At 39.9% G+C, this 17,739-nt stretch overlaps 2 protein-coding genes across 2 annotated transcripts; one reads left to right on the forward strand and one right to left on the reverse strand.

Annotated features, from left to right (window-relative positions):
* The first annotated feature begins 651 nt into the window (after positions 1-651).
* LOC113465714 (lutropin-choriogonadotropic hormone receptor-like) lies at positions 652-1,911 on the forward strand. Its single transcript, XM_026820473.1, has 4 exons — positions 652-682; positions 765-1,118; positions 1,426-1,654; positions 1,758-1,911. The coding sequence occupies exons 1-4, from the start codon at positions 652-654 to the stop codon at positions 1,909-1,911; spliced, it is 768 nt and encodes a 255-aa protein (XP_026676274.1).
* A 240-nt stretch (positions 1,912-2,151) lies between these two features.
* LOC103505087 (follicle-stimulating hormone receptor-like) lies at positions 2,152-16,446 on the reverse strand (the record flags this gene model as incomplete). Its single annotated transcript, XM_026820474.1, has 4 exons — positions 2,152-2,910; positions 14,590-14,818; positions 15,290-15,643; positions 16,341-16,446. Coding segments are annotated over 4 exons (1,425 nt in total), but the record flags the coding sequence as incomplete, so codon positions are not given.
* Positions 16,447-17,739: the final 1,293 nt, after the last annotated feature.

The following is a 17,739-nucleotide window of genomic DNA, read 5'->3' on the forward strand; positions in this document are numbered from 1 at the left end:
TTCTCAGTCAGAGGACTACCCAGTGCAGTGTCCAGGAAATAAAGCGGTGAAATGAACACTGAAAATACTGAAATGTTTATGGTTATGCAAAACGCAATACCGATACCGTAATGTTTGTTTACATTTTCTGAGGAAGCTCGCGTTTTCTACAGCTTCTTACATTAGAGCGAAAGTGCTTCTCAGTCAGAGGACTACCCAGTGCAGTGTCCAGGAAATGTTTCGAACACTTTTTTTACTTTCCTTATCCTATAGGAAGGAAAGTAATGTAATCGGGTCAAAATTTCGATGGTCAGTTTTTAGTGCCAATGAGATTTATGAAGCTGCCCAGACAGGAGCATCTTGGAGTTTTGATGTTTCCTACTCAAGATTCGAGTCAAATGTGATGGGTATGATTTGAAGACCAAGTGAACAAATAGTTATGGTAAAATTTCACTTACCTAGGTAATTTAAGCCATTTTAATCCATTATTTTAGCTGGAAAACACAAATGGTTTGCGTTTTAGATAACAGGGAGTCTAAGACTCTAAGCACTTTAAGCTAAGAAAAGATATAAAATAACCCCCTCAACGTGTGGAACAGGCTCTGTGGAGGTTAGTAAAGTAAGGAAAGAAAAATCAAAGAGTTAAAAGAAAAAGCAACGGATGATTATGTGATGGATTTGGGAAGACTATCCAAAGTCGATAGTAAGAAATTTTAAGTCTTGAAAATCTCAGATGTCAATTTTATACGCGATTCCTAATACCGTTTCAACTTTGAAATTTCCAGAGCTCAACAACCTGTCCGGGGCTCGTGTGAACGCTACGTGTGGTACTCTCTCCAAGAACTACCACGAGGTCCGCTGTCACCCCGCGCCTGATGCTTTCAACCCCTGTGAAGATCTTATGGGTAACTGGGCGCTCCGTGTGTCCGTCTGGTTTGTAGCGATTGCAGCGCTCGTCGGAAACCTGGCGGTGCTTCTGGTACTAATCAGCTCTCGGTTCCGTATGACTGTGCCCAAGTTTCTCATGTGCAACTTGGCCTTTGCGGATTTCTGTATGGGGCTTTACTTGATCATGATTGCCATCATGGATGTCAGGTCGATTGGAGACTACTTCAATCACGCCATCTACTGGCAGAGAGGTGAGAAAACTGGATGAGATGTCCACTGTTTATGACAATAAAATCTATTACGAAAACTACGAGATAAAAGACGAAATAAATCTTTTTGATTTCCGGAGGGTTCCAATGAAGAGAAAAAGGCTTAAATCCATAGAATAGGATAAGAGTCAGAACAAAGACAAAGCATTTAAGTCAAATCTATCAGCTTAGAGTAAATATTGGAGAGATACCTATTGGACAAATAATTAGGTATAACTTGCATGAACCTAGCTCTAATTTAAACTAGGTAATACCTATTCTAAGCCGATTTCCCACACAATCTGTTCAGGTATGGGCTGTCAAATGGCCGGCTTCCTTACTGTGTTCTCCAGTGTGCTTTCCATTTTCACCCTCACCGTCATCACCTGCGAGCGATGGTACACCATTACCTACGCCATCCATTTGAATCGGCGACTCAAGTTGAGTACTGCCACCAAGATCATGGTGGTCGGATGGGTCTACTCGATTGCCATGGCGGCTTTGCCCCTCTTTGATGTGAGCAACTATTCAAAAACGAGGTAAGTGTCAGCAAATTAGGTTTGCTTGCTGTTATCAACAACGATGTTAAATCTTCCTTCGCAACACAAGGCACCTATAGCCAAGTTTATTCTATGATTCCAGCATCTGTCTCCCCATGAAGAACACCAACTCCACAGACTCGGCCTACCTCATCTTCCTGCTTCTATTCAACGGCCTCGCCTTCTGGATGATCTGCGCTTGTTACGCCCGTATGTACTCTTCTATCCGGGGTGGTACTGAGGGTGTGGCCTACTAGATACATTGTATGCTATCTACGGACGGGGTAATTCTTTTTATACCTGTCTATCTTTTATCACCATATCAGTAGGTAATATGTTATCACAACCTTTACATTATATTTCCTAAAATGCCTATCTATCTATTGATTCACCAGTACAGTTGCCTATTTCTCTTTCTCTCGCCATCTCTTTTTCTCTTTCTCCCCATGTCTTTTTCTCTTTCACTCTCCCTCAATTCCCCCCCCCCTATTCCCTGTTCCTTGTAAACTAGATTGAATAATTAAATGAGAGACGTATTGTTTTTCGACTGCCTCCTATTGCTAGCACTATGACTGTTATTACCCTGACCATTATTGTAGTCAAAAGGCATCATCTCCAGGTGTTGTAGGGACGTAACTTCCGTGTTATTATTAGGTGACGTATTGACATTATAGCGTGTGTTGTGTACGGGATAGCTGTCCACCGAGGTGACGGTGGTCAGTAGGGAGCCTCGATGTTGAGGTCCACACATAGCCATGTCCCTCTCATTCCCCTCAGTCACCGTATGGGCATTGTGTCCGCTCTTCCTGAAAGTTCCCGGCGTTCCCTTGTAACGCGCTGCCCTTGCTGAGCAAATGCCATACCGGCTGAGGAGAATGAAGAAGTCCCGGCGATACTGCTGAGTGAGGAGCGCGTACAAGTAAGGGTTCGCGCAAGAGTTGAGAGGATAGAAGAACACGAGAAGGATTTTCGTCTTGGGAACGTCAATGAGAGGGTATCCTGCGAGCGCCGTCAGCCCGAAGAAAGCGATGGGCGCCCAACAAGCGAAATCTGTGAAGACTAACAGAGCCATGCGTCGTGCTACTGTCATATCGGAGCGTGCTAGAGAGGCCACACCCTCAGTACCACCCCGGATAGAAGAGTACATACGGGCGTAACAAGCGCAGATCATCCAGAAGGCGAGGCCGTTGAATAGAAGCAGGAAGATGAGGTAGGCCGAGTCTGTGGAGTTGGTGTTCTTCATGGGGAGACAGATGCTGGAATCATAGAATAAACTTGGCTATAGGTGCCTTGTGTTGCGAAGGAAGATTTAACATCGTTGTTGATAACAGCAAGCAAACCTAATTTGCTGACACTTACCTCGTTTTTGAATAGTTGCTCACATCAAAGAGGGGCAAAGCCGCCATGGCAATCGAGTAGACCCATCCGACCACCATGATCTTGGTGGCAGTACTCAACTTGAGTCGCCGATTCAAATGGATGGACAGCAAGCAAACCTGATTTGCTGATAGCGTAGTTTGTACCATTATCAAGCATATACATAGCTCGTTCTTAGAAATATAGATAAATACATAGGTACTAGGAAATCTGAAGAAGCCCAGAGTAGGGATCACTTGGATCAGCCTTCGAAAGATTCCCCTAACACTTACCTCGTTTTTGAATAATTGCTCACATCAAAGAGGGGCAAAGCCGCCATGGCAATCGAGTAGACCCATCCGACCACCATGATCTTGGTGGCAGTACTCAACTTGAGTCGCCGATTCAAATGGATGGCGTAGGTAATGGTGTACCATCGCTCGCAGGTGATGACGGTGAGGGTGAAAATGGAAAGCACACTGGAGAACACAGTAAGGAAGCCGGCCATTTGACAGCCCATACCTGAACAGATTGTGTGGGAAATCGGCTTAGAATAGGTATTACCTAGTTTAAATTAGAGCTAGGTTCATGCAAGTTATACCTAATTATTTATCCAATAGGTATCTCTCCAATATTTACTGTAAGCTGATAGATTTGACTTAAATGCTTTGTCTTTGTTCTGACTCTTATCCTATTCTATGGATTTAAGCCTTTTTCTCTTCATTGGAACCCTCCGGAAATCAAAAAGATTTATTTCGTCTTTTATCTCGTAGTTTTCGTAATAGATTTTATTGTCATAAACAGTGGACATCTCATCCAGTTTTCTCACCTCTCTGCCAGTAGATGGCGTGATTGAAGTAGTCTCCAATCGACCTGACATCCATGATGGCAATCATGATCAAGTAAAGCCCCATACAGAAATCCGCAAAGGCCAAGTTGCACATGAGAAACTTGGGCACAGTCATACGGAACCGAGAGCTGATTAGTACCAGAAGCACCGCCAGGTTTCCGACGAGCGCTGCAATCGCTACAAACCAGACGGACACGTAAGTATCTAACTTTTAGTGGGAGAATGTCTCTCCTCCCAAAATAGTAAAACGGAAAAGAAAATGAGGGAGGAGAGAGAGAAAATGAGGGAGGAGGGAGAGAAAATGAGGGACAAGGAAGAGAAAATGAGGGACAAGGAAGAGAAAATGAGGGAGGAGGGAAAGACAAGAGAGAGGAAGGAAAGAGAAAGAGAGTGCAACATTTTCGAACGCTCAATAATCATTTCACGTCATGTCAAGCGAATAATAAAACTTCGGGGTAAGTGTAAACATTATAGTTGTAAATGTAAACGAAACTATAATTGTATGCATACATTTATTATTGTTTTCCCAACGTTTCGTGGAATAAGGTTACAAGACGTACATACTTGGTACCTAGATTACTACTTGTTGGGTTCACTATCTAAAATTTCTTTTACCTACCTATTTCCCTAGTTTGGACGAGAGAGAGATGGGGAGGAGGAGGTGGAGGGAGGATTGCAATGGACTTATAAAAGTGCATAGGTACGATGAGTCTGTGTGGAAGTCACGAAATTACCTTCTTTTCTTTGCCTCTATTCGTTTCTCTCCATTTTCCTTTGCGTCCCTCCTTCCCCCTATCTCTCCCTTTTCATATATCTCCCTTTTCATTTTCCTCTCTCTCCCCTTCTAATCTTCTCTCTTTTTTCTCTTTCTTTTTCTCTCTGTTGTTCCTCTTCTCTATCTTTCTTTCTCTCCGGTCCACCCTAACATTTCATCTCCTAGCTCTTTCTTTATTTCTTCTCTCTCTCTCTCTGCTATCTCTCGTCCTCTTTCATCCTCTCTCTCTCTTTATCTCTACTCCTCTCTCCCTCTCCCCCCTCTCTCCCTCTATCTTATCTCACTCTCCGATCTATGTACTATTTCGTTGTGGAGTTGTTAACACTGCGTCGCCTTCGGCCACAGCCCACAGCGTTGGCTTTGATGAACTCCTGAAATAATGACAAACAGTGATAATTTGAGGGGGTTGGGGCAAAATTGTGTAGCTATATTAGGTTTTTTTTTCCACCCAGCAAAGCTCTTGCTAGAGCTTGAGCTCGCTCTTGTACATAACAGGATAACAGGCACCTAAACAGTTCTGATGTTGTGCTTGCACAGGAAGGATAATTAATATAGGTAAAACGGTTACCTATATAATATGGTACTAGTGGCCATGTCTTGTAAAGTAGGTAACTTTTAAAGATATGCAGAGGCCAGCCGATTCCTGAAAGAACTTTGGATTAAGTGAGGGACGGTGCTTTTCTGACGTACTATCACGAGATGGGAGTCACTGAAATGAAGACTAGGTATCTGGTAAGTGGAAACATTAGCTTTTTATACGTAGAAATGGTAATAATTAATAAGTTTATATAGAGGGACAAGGACTCTGATTGTTATAGTTTCCCTCTGTAAATAACGTTCAATAAAAAAAAAAAAAAAATAATAGGGTGCCTGGTTGTACCTTGGCCCCCAAAATCACTTTTTGATTTTTTTAATTTTTTCTATTAGTGTTATTGGCATAATTTTAATTATTGACTAAAATACTATCGGTGAGGGGTAGTCAGAACTACAATAGCCAAAGCCAAAGACAGCTTAGTTCAGATACTACTACACATACAGTGAAATGTTGACGGATGGTCCCCTCACTTTCTGTAGGATCAAATGACTGATTATATTGACCAAGGGAACCCTTGATACGATTTGGACCTTGAAACAGCTTGACTCTCTTTGAGCCTTAGGACTGATCTTTTGTCCGTTTGAATACCTATTATTTAGTATTTTATTTTGTTTGCAGTTGTAACCAAGGTATTCCAAGCTCTTCGAGACATGTCATTTGATTCATCAGTGCCCCCACCTTCATTGGAGGTAAGTATTGATTTTATTCCAGTTGAATATTGAGTTCTTGAAGAGATACACGGAGTAAAAGCATTAGGATGACTTCCGATCATTACGAGAATTGTTTATGATCCGTTTGTGTTTTCTGTTTGGGGTTAGATTCGGAATCTGACTTGAATTTTTTACTATGTATGTACCTATATTATACCCATGTAGCTATGGTTTTGTTTCACTTAAGATCTGCCAGCCTAGCTAGCGCGTAAGCACTAAGCCGCGGGTTCGATTCCTGCCCGGGCGGATTTTATCCTGAACGGATAATGTTCGTTCTCGGAACGGCTGGTGTGTTTCTGTTTAGGGTTTGATTCGGAATCTGACTTGAATTTTTTACTATGTATGAATAGTATACCCATTAGGCTATGGTTTTGTTTAACTTAAGATCTGCCAGCCTAGTTAGCTTGGTTGGTAGAGCGTCTGCCTTTTAAGCACTAACCCGCGGGTTCGATTCCTGCCCGGGCGGATTTTATCCTGAACGGATAATGTTCGTTTTCGGAACGGCTGGCTTCCTTCTATCCAGTCTTCCTTCACTCTTCGATTTCGGGACGATAAGAACTTAGCAGTTACAGTTCCCTCTATCAAACCTCTCCTTGTTCGCCTCTTCGTGGTGCACCCTAGATAACGCTAAATGTCGCTAAACGATATGAGAACTTTTACATATAGACCGCCAATCAATTCCACCTGATTTCCAGGCTTTTATTTAGCTTTTCGTCAGCTCCCATGGCGTAGTGGTCACTGCGCTCGCCTTGCACGCGGGAGACCCGGGTTCGATTCCCGGCGGGGTCAAGAAATTCTGACAACTTCTACATATAGACCGCCAATCAATTCCACCTGATTTCCAGGCTTCTTTTTAGCTTTTCATAGGCATAAGATGGCTTTTCCGAGGGAAGAAAACTTAGATAATATTGAAATTTTTCATGGGTGAGAAGAGACATTACGAAAAAATCTGGTGTGAACATCACACGACTTTCTATTACATTTGCGGAATATGTATTTGAAGAAAAAAAAAAAAAATGAGTCCCGAGCCTGAGCCGCTACCGAGTCCGCCGACTATAATTATGTCAGAAAATTTCCTATCTTCAATATCACCATAAAGTATGAGGAGAATATTAAACGTGTCCAAAAATTAAAACTATTTAATTATATTTATTAATATGAAAAATTATACTAAGTCACAAATCGACAGCATACAAGGCGGCAATCATAATTATCGACCCAAAATTTCATATCTTAATAACTCCCCGTGGATGAATAAGAGAATCATAAAATACAACGATATGCAAAAAATTAGATATTATTTCTATTTATTTTGAAACTCTTTTCTAAGCTTACCGAAGCAACATTGGCTTTGGATTGAAATATCTAGAGATAGAAGTCGAACTAAACGATCCGAACTTTTTACCAAAGTTCGTTACAAGTCCGCGCATCCTTGGACAATAAACCAGGGATAACAAGAATCAGCAAAATATACATGAACGCCTATAAAGGACAACCGATTATCTTGAGATAAGTTTTGTAAACCACCTTTTCCATTTATAACCATGTAGTACTACTACATATCGTACACTCCGTAATACGTACATCCGCTACATACCAAGTACCGTAAAGCCAATGGCGCTAAAGACCACTTTTCTGGAATCGCGGGATCCCAACACCGCGATATTTCCAACATTTCCCCGATTTTGAAATTTGGACCCGATTGCAATACTTTCATTACTAGTATAGAGCTCCGCTATACTGTAGTAATAGAAAGTATAAAAAAGTCGGCGTTCATAATTTTCCTACTTTAAAATAAAAGTTAAAAGTGAAAAACTTTCTTAATACATATAAATGGAACTGAATATCGAGAAGACAACGTGAACAGAAAAGCGACTGGAACTCGGCCAAAGAAAGAAACTTTCGTAAGTAAAGTATGACTGAAAAGAGGTTAGGTAAAATGTTGTGTAGTTAGGCTCGTAATATCGCTGTGACTGCTAAGGTCTTATCGTCCCGAAATCGAAGAGAGGAAGGAAGACATGATAGGAGAAAGACATGCAGTAGTTCCGAGAACGAACCTTATCCCTTCAGGATAAAATCCGGCCCGGGCGGGATTCAAACCCGCGTCCTAGCGCTTACAAGACAGACACACTACCAGCTAAGCTAACTAGGCTGGCTGGGACAACCTTTGTCAATCGGTTATAAAACACACGCTGGTAGGTACCTATCTCATTTCTTGTTCCAATTTTAATTTTCTAATTTTATAAGCTCAGTGTAATTTTATAAGCTCAGTGTAATTTTATTCTTCCATCAAGGAGCGTAATTATGCTGTTCGAATTTATGATAGCTTTAATATCTTTTGCAGCAGTCTCTCAGTAGCTTTTTTTTGTTTCAAAGGCTTCATATGAAGAATGCCTCTAACATACTTTACTCCTTGGAGGGTCGTAAATTTATCCTTAAGTAACGTTACACACATCTTTTCGAGATACTCTTACGTGCTAGTTTTTTTGACCAGGTTTCTACTTCTTTGCCAGGTTTCTTCTCTGCTTCTCTTTTCTCTCCTCTCACCACTTCTTTCTTCCTCTCCTTTTCTCTTCCTCCTCTTCCCGTTCCTCTTTGTCTATCTCGCATTATTTTCTTCTTGCTTTCACACGAGTTTTGAGATACTCTTACGTGCTAGTTTTTTTTTTGACCAGGTTTCTACTTCTTTGCCAGGTTTCTTCTCTGCTTCTCTTTTCTCTCCTCTCACCAGTTCTTTCTTCCTCTCCTTTTCTCTTCCTCCTCTTCCCGTTCCTCTTTGTCTATCTCGCATTATTTTCTTCTTGCTTTCACACGAGTTTTACCTTATCAAGAAATGGAATTACAACGTAACACTTCTATCTACCTCCCCCTTCTCCCCTTCCTGATCTCTCTCCCCTCTACTGCCCTCTCGTTTTCTCTTACAAGCTGCGAAATATGAGATTTTGAAAAATCATAAAAAAATCCGTACAATGAAAATGAATATCTTCTCAAACTCGTAGGGAAATGGGGAGGTACGGAATTACCTACCTACCCCTATACTTTAGGTATGTTAGGTAGTTGAGTGTCGGATTGCCTTTTTACCTGAAGGTGAAAAATATACCTTGAATATAAAATGAATAGCTCGCAGTGACGGATTCAGGGGGTCACAAGAATACATATAAGTTTTTTTTTTACGGCTTTCTTTTAAGTGGCAGGGTTCTCCTAGAAGAGCTCTTCCACCCAACCACTAAATTTTTCTTTCACTGCGAGCCTTTAAGATATTTTACCAGGGAGGTCTTGAATGCTCCTAGACTTTGTGAGTCTCGTATATCCCTATGAAGAGAATTCCATAATCTAACTGCAGATTAGGTATGTTCGGTAGTTGAGTGTCGGATTGCCTTTTTACCTGAAGGCGAAAATATACCTTGAATATAAAAGGGAAAGAAAAGAGAGAGGAAGGAAAGAGAGTGCATCATTTTCGAACGCTCAATAATCATTTCACGCCATGTCACGCGAATAATAAAACTTCGGGGTAAGTGTAAACATTATAGTTGTAAATGTAAACGAAACTATAATTGTATGCATAATTTATTATTGTTTTCCCAACGTTTCGTGGAATAAGGTTACAAGACGTCCATACTTGGTACCTAGATTACTACTTGTTGGGTTCACTATCTAAAATTTCTTTTACCTATTTCCCTAGTTTGGACGAGAGAGATGAGGAGGAGGAGGTGGAGGGAGGATTGCAATGGACTTATAAAAGTGCATAGGTACGATGAGTCTGTGTGGAAGTCACGAAATTACCTTCTTAAATAATAAAGAGAGAGAAAGGGAAGAGGAAGAGAGAAATTAAGAGAGAAAAAAGTAGAAATGGAGGGAAAGAGAAGAACGGAAACGGTAGAGAGGTGGATTGATTTGCTATATTGATAAGATGATAAGATAACTAATGATGACTGTTACTTCCCCAAAGCTAAAATCTAATATAGGTAAGTATCTAACTTTTAGTGGGAGAATGTCTCTCCTCCCAAAATAGTAAAACGGAAAAGAAAATGAGGGAGGAGAGAGAGAAAATGAGGGAGGAGGGAGAGAAAATGAGGGACAAGGAAGAGAAAATGAGGGACAAGGAAGAGAAAATGAGGGAGGAGGGAAAGACAAGAGAGAGGAAGGAAAGAGAAAGAGAGTGCAACATTTTCGAACGCTCAATAATCATTTCACGTCATGTCAAGCGAATAATAAAACTTCGGGGTAAGTGTAAACATTATAGTTGTAAATGTAAACGAAACTATAATTGTATGCATACATTTATTATTGTTTTCCCAACGTTTCGTGGAATAAGGTTACAAGACGTACATACTTGGTACCTAGATTACTACTTGTTGGGTTCACTATCTAAAATTTCTTTTACCTACCTATTTCCCTAGTTTGGACGAGAGAGAGATGGGGAGGAGGAGGTGGAGGGAGGATTGCAATGGACTTATAAAAGTGCATAGGTACGATGAGTCTGTGTGGAAGTCACGAAATTACCTTCTTTTCTTTGCCTCTATTCGTTTCTCTCCATTTTCCTTTGCGTCCCTCCTTCCCCCTATCTCTCCCTTTTCATATATCTCCCTTTTCATTTTCCTCTCTCTCCCCTTCTAATCTTCTCTCTTTTTTCTCTTTCTTTTTCTCTGTTGTTCCTCTTCTTTCGCTTTCTTTCTCTCCGGTCCACCCTAACATTTCATCTCCTAGCTCTTTCTGTATTTCTCTCTTCCCAATCTCTCTCTCTCTTTCTCTCTCTCTCTCTCTCTCTCTCTCTCTGCTATCTCTCGTCCTCTTTCATCCTCTCTCTCTTTCTCTCTCTCTCTCTCTCTCTGCTATCTCTCGTCCTCTTTCATCCTCTCTCTCTTTATCTCTACTCCTCTCTCCCTCTCCCCCCTCTCTCCCTCTATCTTATCTCACTCTCCGATCTATGTACTATTTCGTTTCGTTTTTTTTTCCTCGTTTCTGTTTTATGTTTCAATTCTTACATTCCTTCTCAAACGTCGGGATTACATTTTTACGACCTGTGTAGCTTTCTCTAATACGCGTAAATGGGAACAGTACCTAATAGACCAATAGGGCAATGGAGCTCCGGCGGGAATGGCAAAGATATGGATGGGTGACCGTCTGAAACTTTGTTCATACACTTTGTTTTTTTATTATTATTCATACAAAGTTACCTTGGATGAAAATATCATATTCTATCAGATTATTTGAATGTTTATTATTTGAACAAATTCACAGCTAAAGCTGTAGTTTTATTTTACAAGAATATTAAAACAAGTAATAAACAAACAAAAATTACAAAAGCTTCAAATTTTTAATTGGGGGCCACCATGAAGCTTGGGGGCTGCGAAATTTATATACGTAAATGGTGAAAAGGGAGGAAAGGGGAAGAAAAGGAATGAGAAAGAGGAAAGTGGAAAAACCAGGATATTATGTAGTATGGATTATCCAATCATGGTTGCAATGTTTGTTATTCTTTTGTGGGTTCTTTTTCCTACCTTCCTCTGCGGCATTCCGCAAAAGGTAAATGGAAATTGTTCTAATTCAGAAATGACTTCGGGTTAGGGAAACTGGGAGAGGAAGGGAAGGATTATATGACCTTTGTGTTTTTACTTTCTATAACGTCAAATATAAGGAACTTGTAACCTGCGGATATTTTAGGGATAAATAAGAAACCTACACTTTGTAATGGAATATTTTTGAAATCGGTCACTTATTTTCGAAGGCTTTCTTTTTTGATCGAGATTTTTCCAAGTCCAAAAAAAAATCCGGAAAAAATATTTCTATTAATTTTTTAGCTCCGAACTTTGGAAGGCAAACCCAACTTTTTTTTCTGCGCAAGAAAAGCTTGGCTTGAGGTTAATTATTTATTACAATAATTTTTACTTTTTAGATTTTTTTTTTTTTACTTTTTATGATTGTGACTACCTAAAATTGTGTTATTCTTTCAATTCCAGGTTATTCAAAGAAGTACTCATCTCCATCTCCAAAGAGTTTATCATCATGGAGGTTCTTATTATAAAAACTTGATGTTGGGTCTATTCATCATACATACCTGGTGTTTGGCATACTGATCCGGATCATGGGTGGCAGGGAAATGGAATGCACAGCAATGGTAGGGGTAAGTCAACCAAGCCTCTTTTATCAGCTGAAAACAAACAAAAGAACAAACTTGAATCTTGATTTATCATAGGAATAGATGGACTGGAATGACACTAACGACACAGAAATTCAATTACTCTCATGCGGAATAGAAAAGGTCTACCTGTCACCTGTCACCATTTGATTTATCATAAGAATAGATGGACTGGAATGACACTAACGACACAGAAATTCAATTACTCTCATGCGGAATAGAAAAGGTCTACCTGTCACCTGTCACCAGGAAATTCAATTACTCTCATGCGGAATGGAAAAGGTCTACCTGTCACCAATATGGAACTCCTGATACTCCGACAACAAGATTTATTGGGACATTTCCCTATTGGAATGACACTAACGACACAGAAATTCAATTACTCTCATGCGGAATGGAAAAGGTCTACCTACTGTCACCAATATGGAACTCCTGATACTCCGACAACAAGATTTATTGGGACATTTCCCTAATGGAAATGACATTTTCCCAAAGCACGGAGAGATTCAATTACTCTCATGCGGAATGGAAATGGTCTACCTGTCACCAATATGGAACTCCTGATACTCCGACAACAAGATTTATTGGGACATTTCCCTAATGGAAATGACATTTTCCCAAATTCCAAGAAGTACTCATCTCCATAATATCCAAAGAGTTTATCATCATGGAGGTTCTTATTATAAAAACTTGATGTTGGGTATATTCATCATACATACCTGGTGTTTGGCATACTGATCCGGATCATGGGTGGCAGGGAAATGGAATGCACAGCAATGGTAGGGGTAAGTCAACCAAGCCTCTTTTATTAGCTGAAAACAAACAAAAGAGCAAACTTGAATCTTGATTTATCATAAGAATAGATGCACTGGAATGACACTAACGACACAGAGATTCAATGACTCTCATGCGGAATGGAAAAGGTCTACCTGTCACCAATATGGAACTCCTGATACTCCGACAACAAGATTTATTGGGACATTTCCCTAATGGAACTGTCACCAATTGGAACTCCTGATACTCCGACAACAAGATTTATTGGGACATTTCCCTAATGGAAATGACATTTTCCCAAAGCACGGTATCAAAATTTTCCCAAAATAGCGACATTTTCTCAATAGTCTAAAATACAAACAATAACTATACGAGTATAATTCAAGTTAAAACTTCGAGTTCACTTCGTTCTTTCAATTAGTAGATACCGACCTATATTTATGTATATCTCTATAATTTACTAATGTAGGTTAAGCAGATAATCTACCTTACTCTGAACATGTTTATTTAAGGGCCTTCATCCCTACCTATTGTAGGGATTATGGACAAGCGCCTAAGTGAAATTCTACGTATTTCGTTATTAACACAGTTTAAAGAGGCAAAAGCCCTTAACACTTTGGCTACCAGACTCAAAATGCGTGTCTTTCCCCAGGTACCAAGCCCATATCTCAGGAACTACTGAACTCTAGTGAGTGATGTAGGTTAAGCAGATAATCTACCTTACTCTGAACATGTTTATTTAAGGGCCCTCATCCCTACCTATTGTAGGGATTATGGACAAGCGCCTAAGTGAAATTCTACGTATTTCGTTATTAACACAGTTTAAAGAGGCAAAAGCCCTTAATGCCTTCGGTGGTCAATAGGATGAAAAAGTTTCTCTTCACTTCAGAGAGAAAATGGAAGGCTAAATTTCTCATTTCTTGTTCCAATTTTAATTTTCTAATTTTATAAGCTCAGTGTAATTTTATTCTTCCATCAAGGAGCGTAATTATGCCGTTCGAATTTATGATACCTAGCTTTAATATCTTTTGCAGCAGTCTCTCAGTAGCCCTTTTTTTGTTTCAAAGGCTTCATATGAAGAATGCCCCTAACATACTTTACTCCTTGGAGGGTCGTAAATTTATCCTTAAGTAACGTTACACACCTCTTTTAGAGATACTCTTACGTGCTAGTTTTTTTTTGACCAGGTTTCTACTTCTTTGCCAGGTTTTTGCTCCTCTTTCCTCTCACCAGTTTTTTCCTCCTCTCCTTTTCTCTTCCTCCTCTTCCCGTTCCTCTTTGTCTATTTCGCATTATTTTCTTCTTGCTTTCACACGAGTTTTACCTTATCAAGAAATGGAATTACAACGTAACACTTCTATCTACCTCCCCCTTCACAGAGAATAAATTTGGTTATAGGTAGGTAGGTAGGTACCTACATTGCATTATGAAGGAAGATTAACATCGTTGTTGGTAACAATACTTCCCTAATACCTCCCTACTTACATACCTACCTATCAAGAATATCAAAAGCAACCTATAATTTTGCTGATAGCGTATTTTGTACCATTATCAATCATACATACCCCATCAGAAATACAGATAAATACATACTAGGAAGTGTGAAGAAGCCTAGAGTTGGAGGATCCTAGAAGGTTTTAAACCCCAATATTTCCTCTACCGTTTTACGTTCTACAATACCATTCCAGAGTTTTTAATGGACGCATCAACCTTTGAAAGATTCCGCTAACACTTACCTCGTTTTTGAGTAGTTGCTCACATCAAAGAGGGGTAAAGCCGCCATGGCAATCGAGTAGACCCATCCGACCACCATGATCTTGGTGGCAGTACTCAACTTGAGTCGCCGATTCAAATGGATGGCGTAGGTAATGGTGTACCATCGCTCGCAGGTGATGACGGTGAGGGTGAAAATGGAGAGCACGCTGGAGAACACAGTAAGGAAGCCGGCCATTTGACAGCCCACACCTGAACAGATTGTGTGGGAAATCGGCTTAGAATAGGTATTAGGTACCTAGTTTAAATTAGAGCTAGGTTCATGCAAGTTATACCTAATTATTTGTCTAATAGGTATCTCTCCAATATTTACTCTAAGCTGATAGATTTGACTTAAATGCTTTGTCTTTGTTCTGACTCTTATCCTATTCTATGGATTTAAGCCTTTTTCTTTTCATTGGAACCCTCCGGAAATCAAAAAGATTTATTTCGTCTTTTATCTCGTAGTTTTCGTAATAGATTTCATTGTCATAAACAGTGGACATCTCATCCAGTTTTCTCACCTCTCTGCCAGTAGATGGCGTGATTGAAGTAGTCTCCAATCGACCTGACCTTCATTGGAACCCTCCGGAAATCAAAAAGATTTATTTCGTCTTTTATCTCGTAGTTTTCGTAATAGATTTTATTGTCATAAACAGTGGACATCTCATCCAGTTTTCTCACCTCTCTGCCAGTAGATGGCGTGATTGAAGTAGTCTCCAATCGACCTGACATCCATGATGGCAATCATGATCAAGTAAAGCCCCATACAGAAATCCGCAAAGGCCAAGTTGCACATGAGAAACTTGGGCACAGTCATACGGAACCGAGAGCTGATTAGTACCAGAAGCACCGCCAGGTTTCCGACGAGCGCTGCAATCGCTACAAACCAGACGGACACACGGAGCGCCCAGTTACCCATGAGATCTTCACAGGGGTTGAAAGCATCAGGCGCGGGGTGACAGCGGACCTCGTGGTAGTTCTTGGAGAGAGTACCACACGTAGCGTTCACACGAGCCCCGGACAGGTTGTTGAGCTCTGGAAATTTCAAAGTTGAAACGGTATTAGGAATCGCGTATAAAATTGACATCTGAGATTTTCAAGACGTAAAATTTCTTACTATCGACTTTGGATAGTCCTCCCAGATCCATCACATAATCATCCGTTGCTTTTTCTTTCAACTCTTTGATTTTACTTTCCTTACTTTACTAACATCCACAGAGCCTGTTCCACACGTTGAGGGGGTTATTTTATAGTTCTTTACTTAGCTTAAAGTACTTAGAGTCTTCGACTCTCTGTTATCTAAAACGCAAACCCTTTGAACTCACTTTCGTGGAAAAAGCCATCGAGACTGTCTGCACCAGTATGGGGCGTATCTCTTTCCACACTTTACTAACATCCACAGAGCCTGTTCCACACGTTGAGGGGGTTCCTTACTTAAGCTTAAAGTGCTTCGAGTCTTAGACTCTCTGTTATCTAAAACGCAAACCCTTTGAACTCACTTTCGTGGAAAAAGCCATCGAGACTGTCTGCACCAGTATGGGGCGTATCGATCCATCACATAATCATCCGTTGCTTTTTCTTTCAACTCTTTGAGTTCTCTCTCCTTACTTTACTAACATCCACAGAGCCTGTTCCACACGTTGAGGGGGTTATTTTATAGTTCTTTACTTAGCTTAAAGGGCTTAGAGTCTTAGACTCTCTGTTATCTAAAACGCAAACCCTTTGAACTCACTTTCGTGGAAAAAGCCGTCGAGACTGTCTGCACCAGTATGGGGCGTATCCACAGGAAGTGGGTTTCCCCAGGGGGAGTTGAAGTCGTCTATTAGGGTGGAGTTGTTTTTTAAGTTTTGTAAGATTGGACATTAAAGGAGATAATCTAGATAAAAGTTTTTTAAAATATTCACCTCAAAATTTGTATAAGCTGCTGAAAAATGCACTAATGGCAAGACTTACAGGTACTTGAAGCTGATGCCATTAAACGCCAACCGTACCCGTACATACCTACTAGCTCGGTTATGAGTTTGCCATGCTCAACATACAGTTTTAATTGTTCTGGCTGACATGTTTCGAACGTAATAAAATATACTGGCCATAATAAAATGGGTAGTTATGATTTTTTAGAAGACTATTAAAAAAAAGCTCACGTTCTTTTTTTTTCAGGTATTTACTTAGACTGATGCTTAGAGCTTTATGTGAGTTCAAGGATCCGAGTTTGAAGGAAAAAAATGCTTGTGGAATTTTAGTGTTGAATTGGTCTTTGTGGAAAATATGTCTTATCTGTTTAAGTTTATGGTTACATGGCCCTTCAGGACATTAGCTGATGAGGACATTACCTGTACTCAAAAGGCTTGTTTTCACCTTTTCCGTGAAAAAGCTCAAGCCCATTTAGAACTAATATAAGGACACCCAGGTCCCAGAATTAAACAGATACTCGAAATTTCAATCTTTTGCATATCTTGTCACTCAGACGGCAATCTGTTGCAAATCTTACACATCTTTCAGAATGTCTTTTTCTTTCCATTTCGAGAACTTTATGGTATCTAAGTGAGTTTTTTTAATGGTTTTCTGAACGGATTTCATGAATGAAAAGGTTCAGTCTTACAATATGTAGTAAATGTAGGATCGTGACGCAAGTTTTTCGTCTCCTATTCACTGGGGGAGAATATAAATTATGTATCACCAATATAAATTATATAATTATATTGCATATAAATTATATATCGCAAATATAAATTATATATATTGAATATAAATATAAATTATATACCTCAAAATATAAAATTTATCACAGTCAAAGCACGTCCATTGCTCAGGGAAGCGTAAAGATTTATGCTAATTGTGTTGCAATATGGAATATTATGCTCATATAAAGTACTCGTAAGTTAAATATGTAAGTTCTCTTGGTGTATATTGAATCGCTTTTGGGTAATTTCTGAGAAACTTTCATGCTTCTACCGTTTTTTACTTTCCATTACCAATGCTTCTACCGTTTTTTACTTTCCATTACCAACATGATGTTAGGGGGAGCTGATGCAATATACCTACCTACAATGAGAATGTATTAGAATCGGCTCAAATTTTCAAAATTGGGAAGTAGGTGGAAATTCCCGTTTTTGGTCCAAATCCAAAGT

This window comes from Diaphorina citri, unplaced genomic scaffold (assembly GCF_000475195.1).
Source record: "Diaphorina citri unplaced genomic scaffold, Diaci psyllid genome assembly version 1.1 scaffold149, whole genome shotgun sequence".
In the NCBI taxonomy this organism is placed as follows: domain Eukaryota; kingdom Metazoa; phylum Arthropoda; class Insecta; order Hemiptera; family Psyllidae; genus Diaphorina; species Diaphorina citri.

Bases quoted from the DNA above. Each gene is read 5' to 3' on its own strand.
- LOC113465714 (XM_026820473.1), top strand. From the start codon at position 652: ATGGATTTGGGAAGACTATCCAAAGTCGATA. The intron at 683-764 runs GTAAGAAATTTT...TGAAATTTCCAG, and splicing joins AAGACTATCCAAAGTCGATA to AGCTCAACAACCTGTCCGGG. The intron at 1,655-1,757 runs GTAAGTGTCAGC...CTATGATTCCAG, and splicing joins AGCAACTATTCAAAAACGAG to CATCTGTCTCCCCATGAAGA.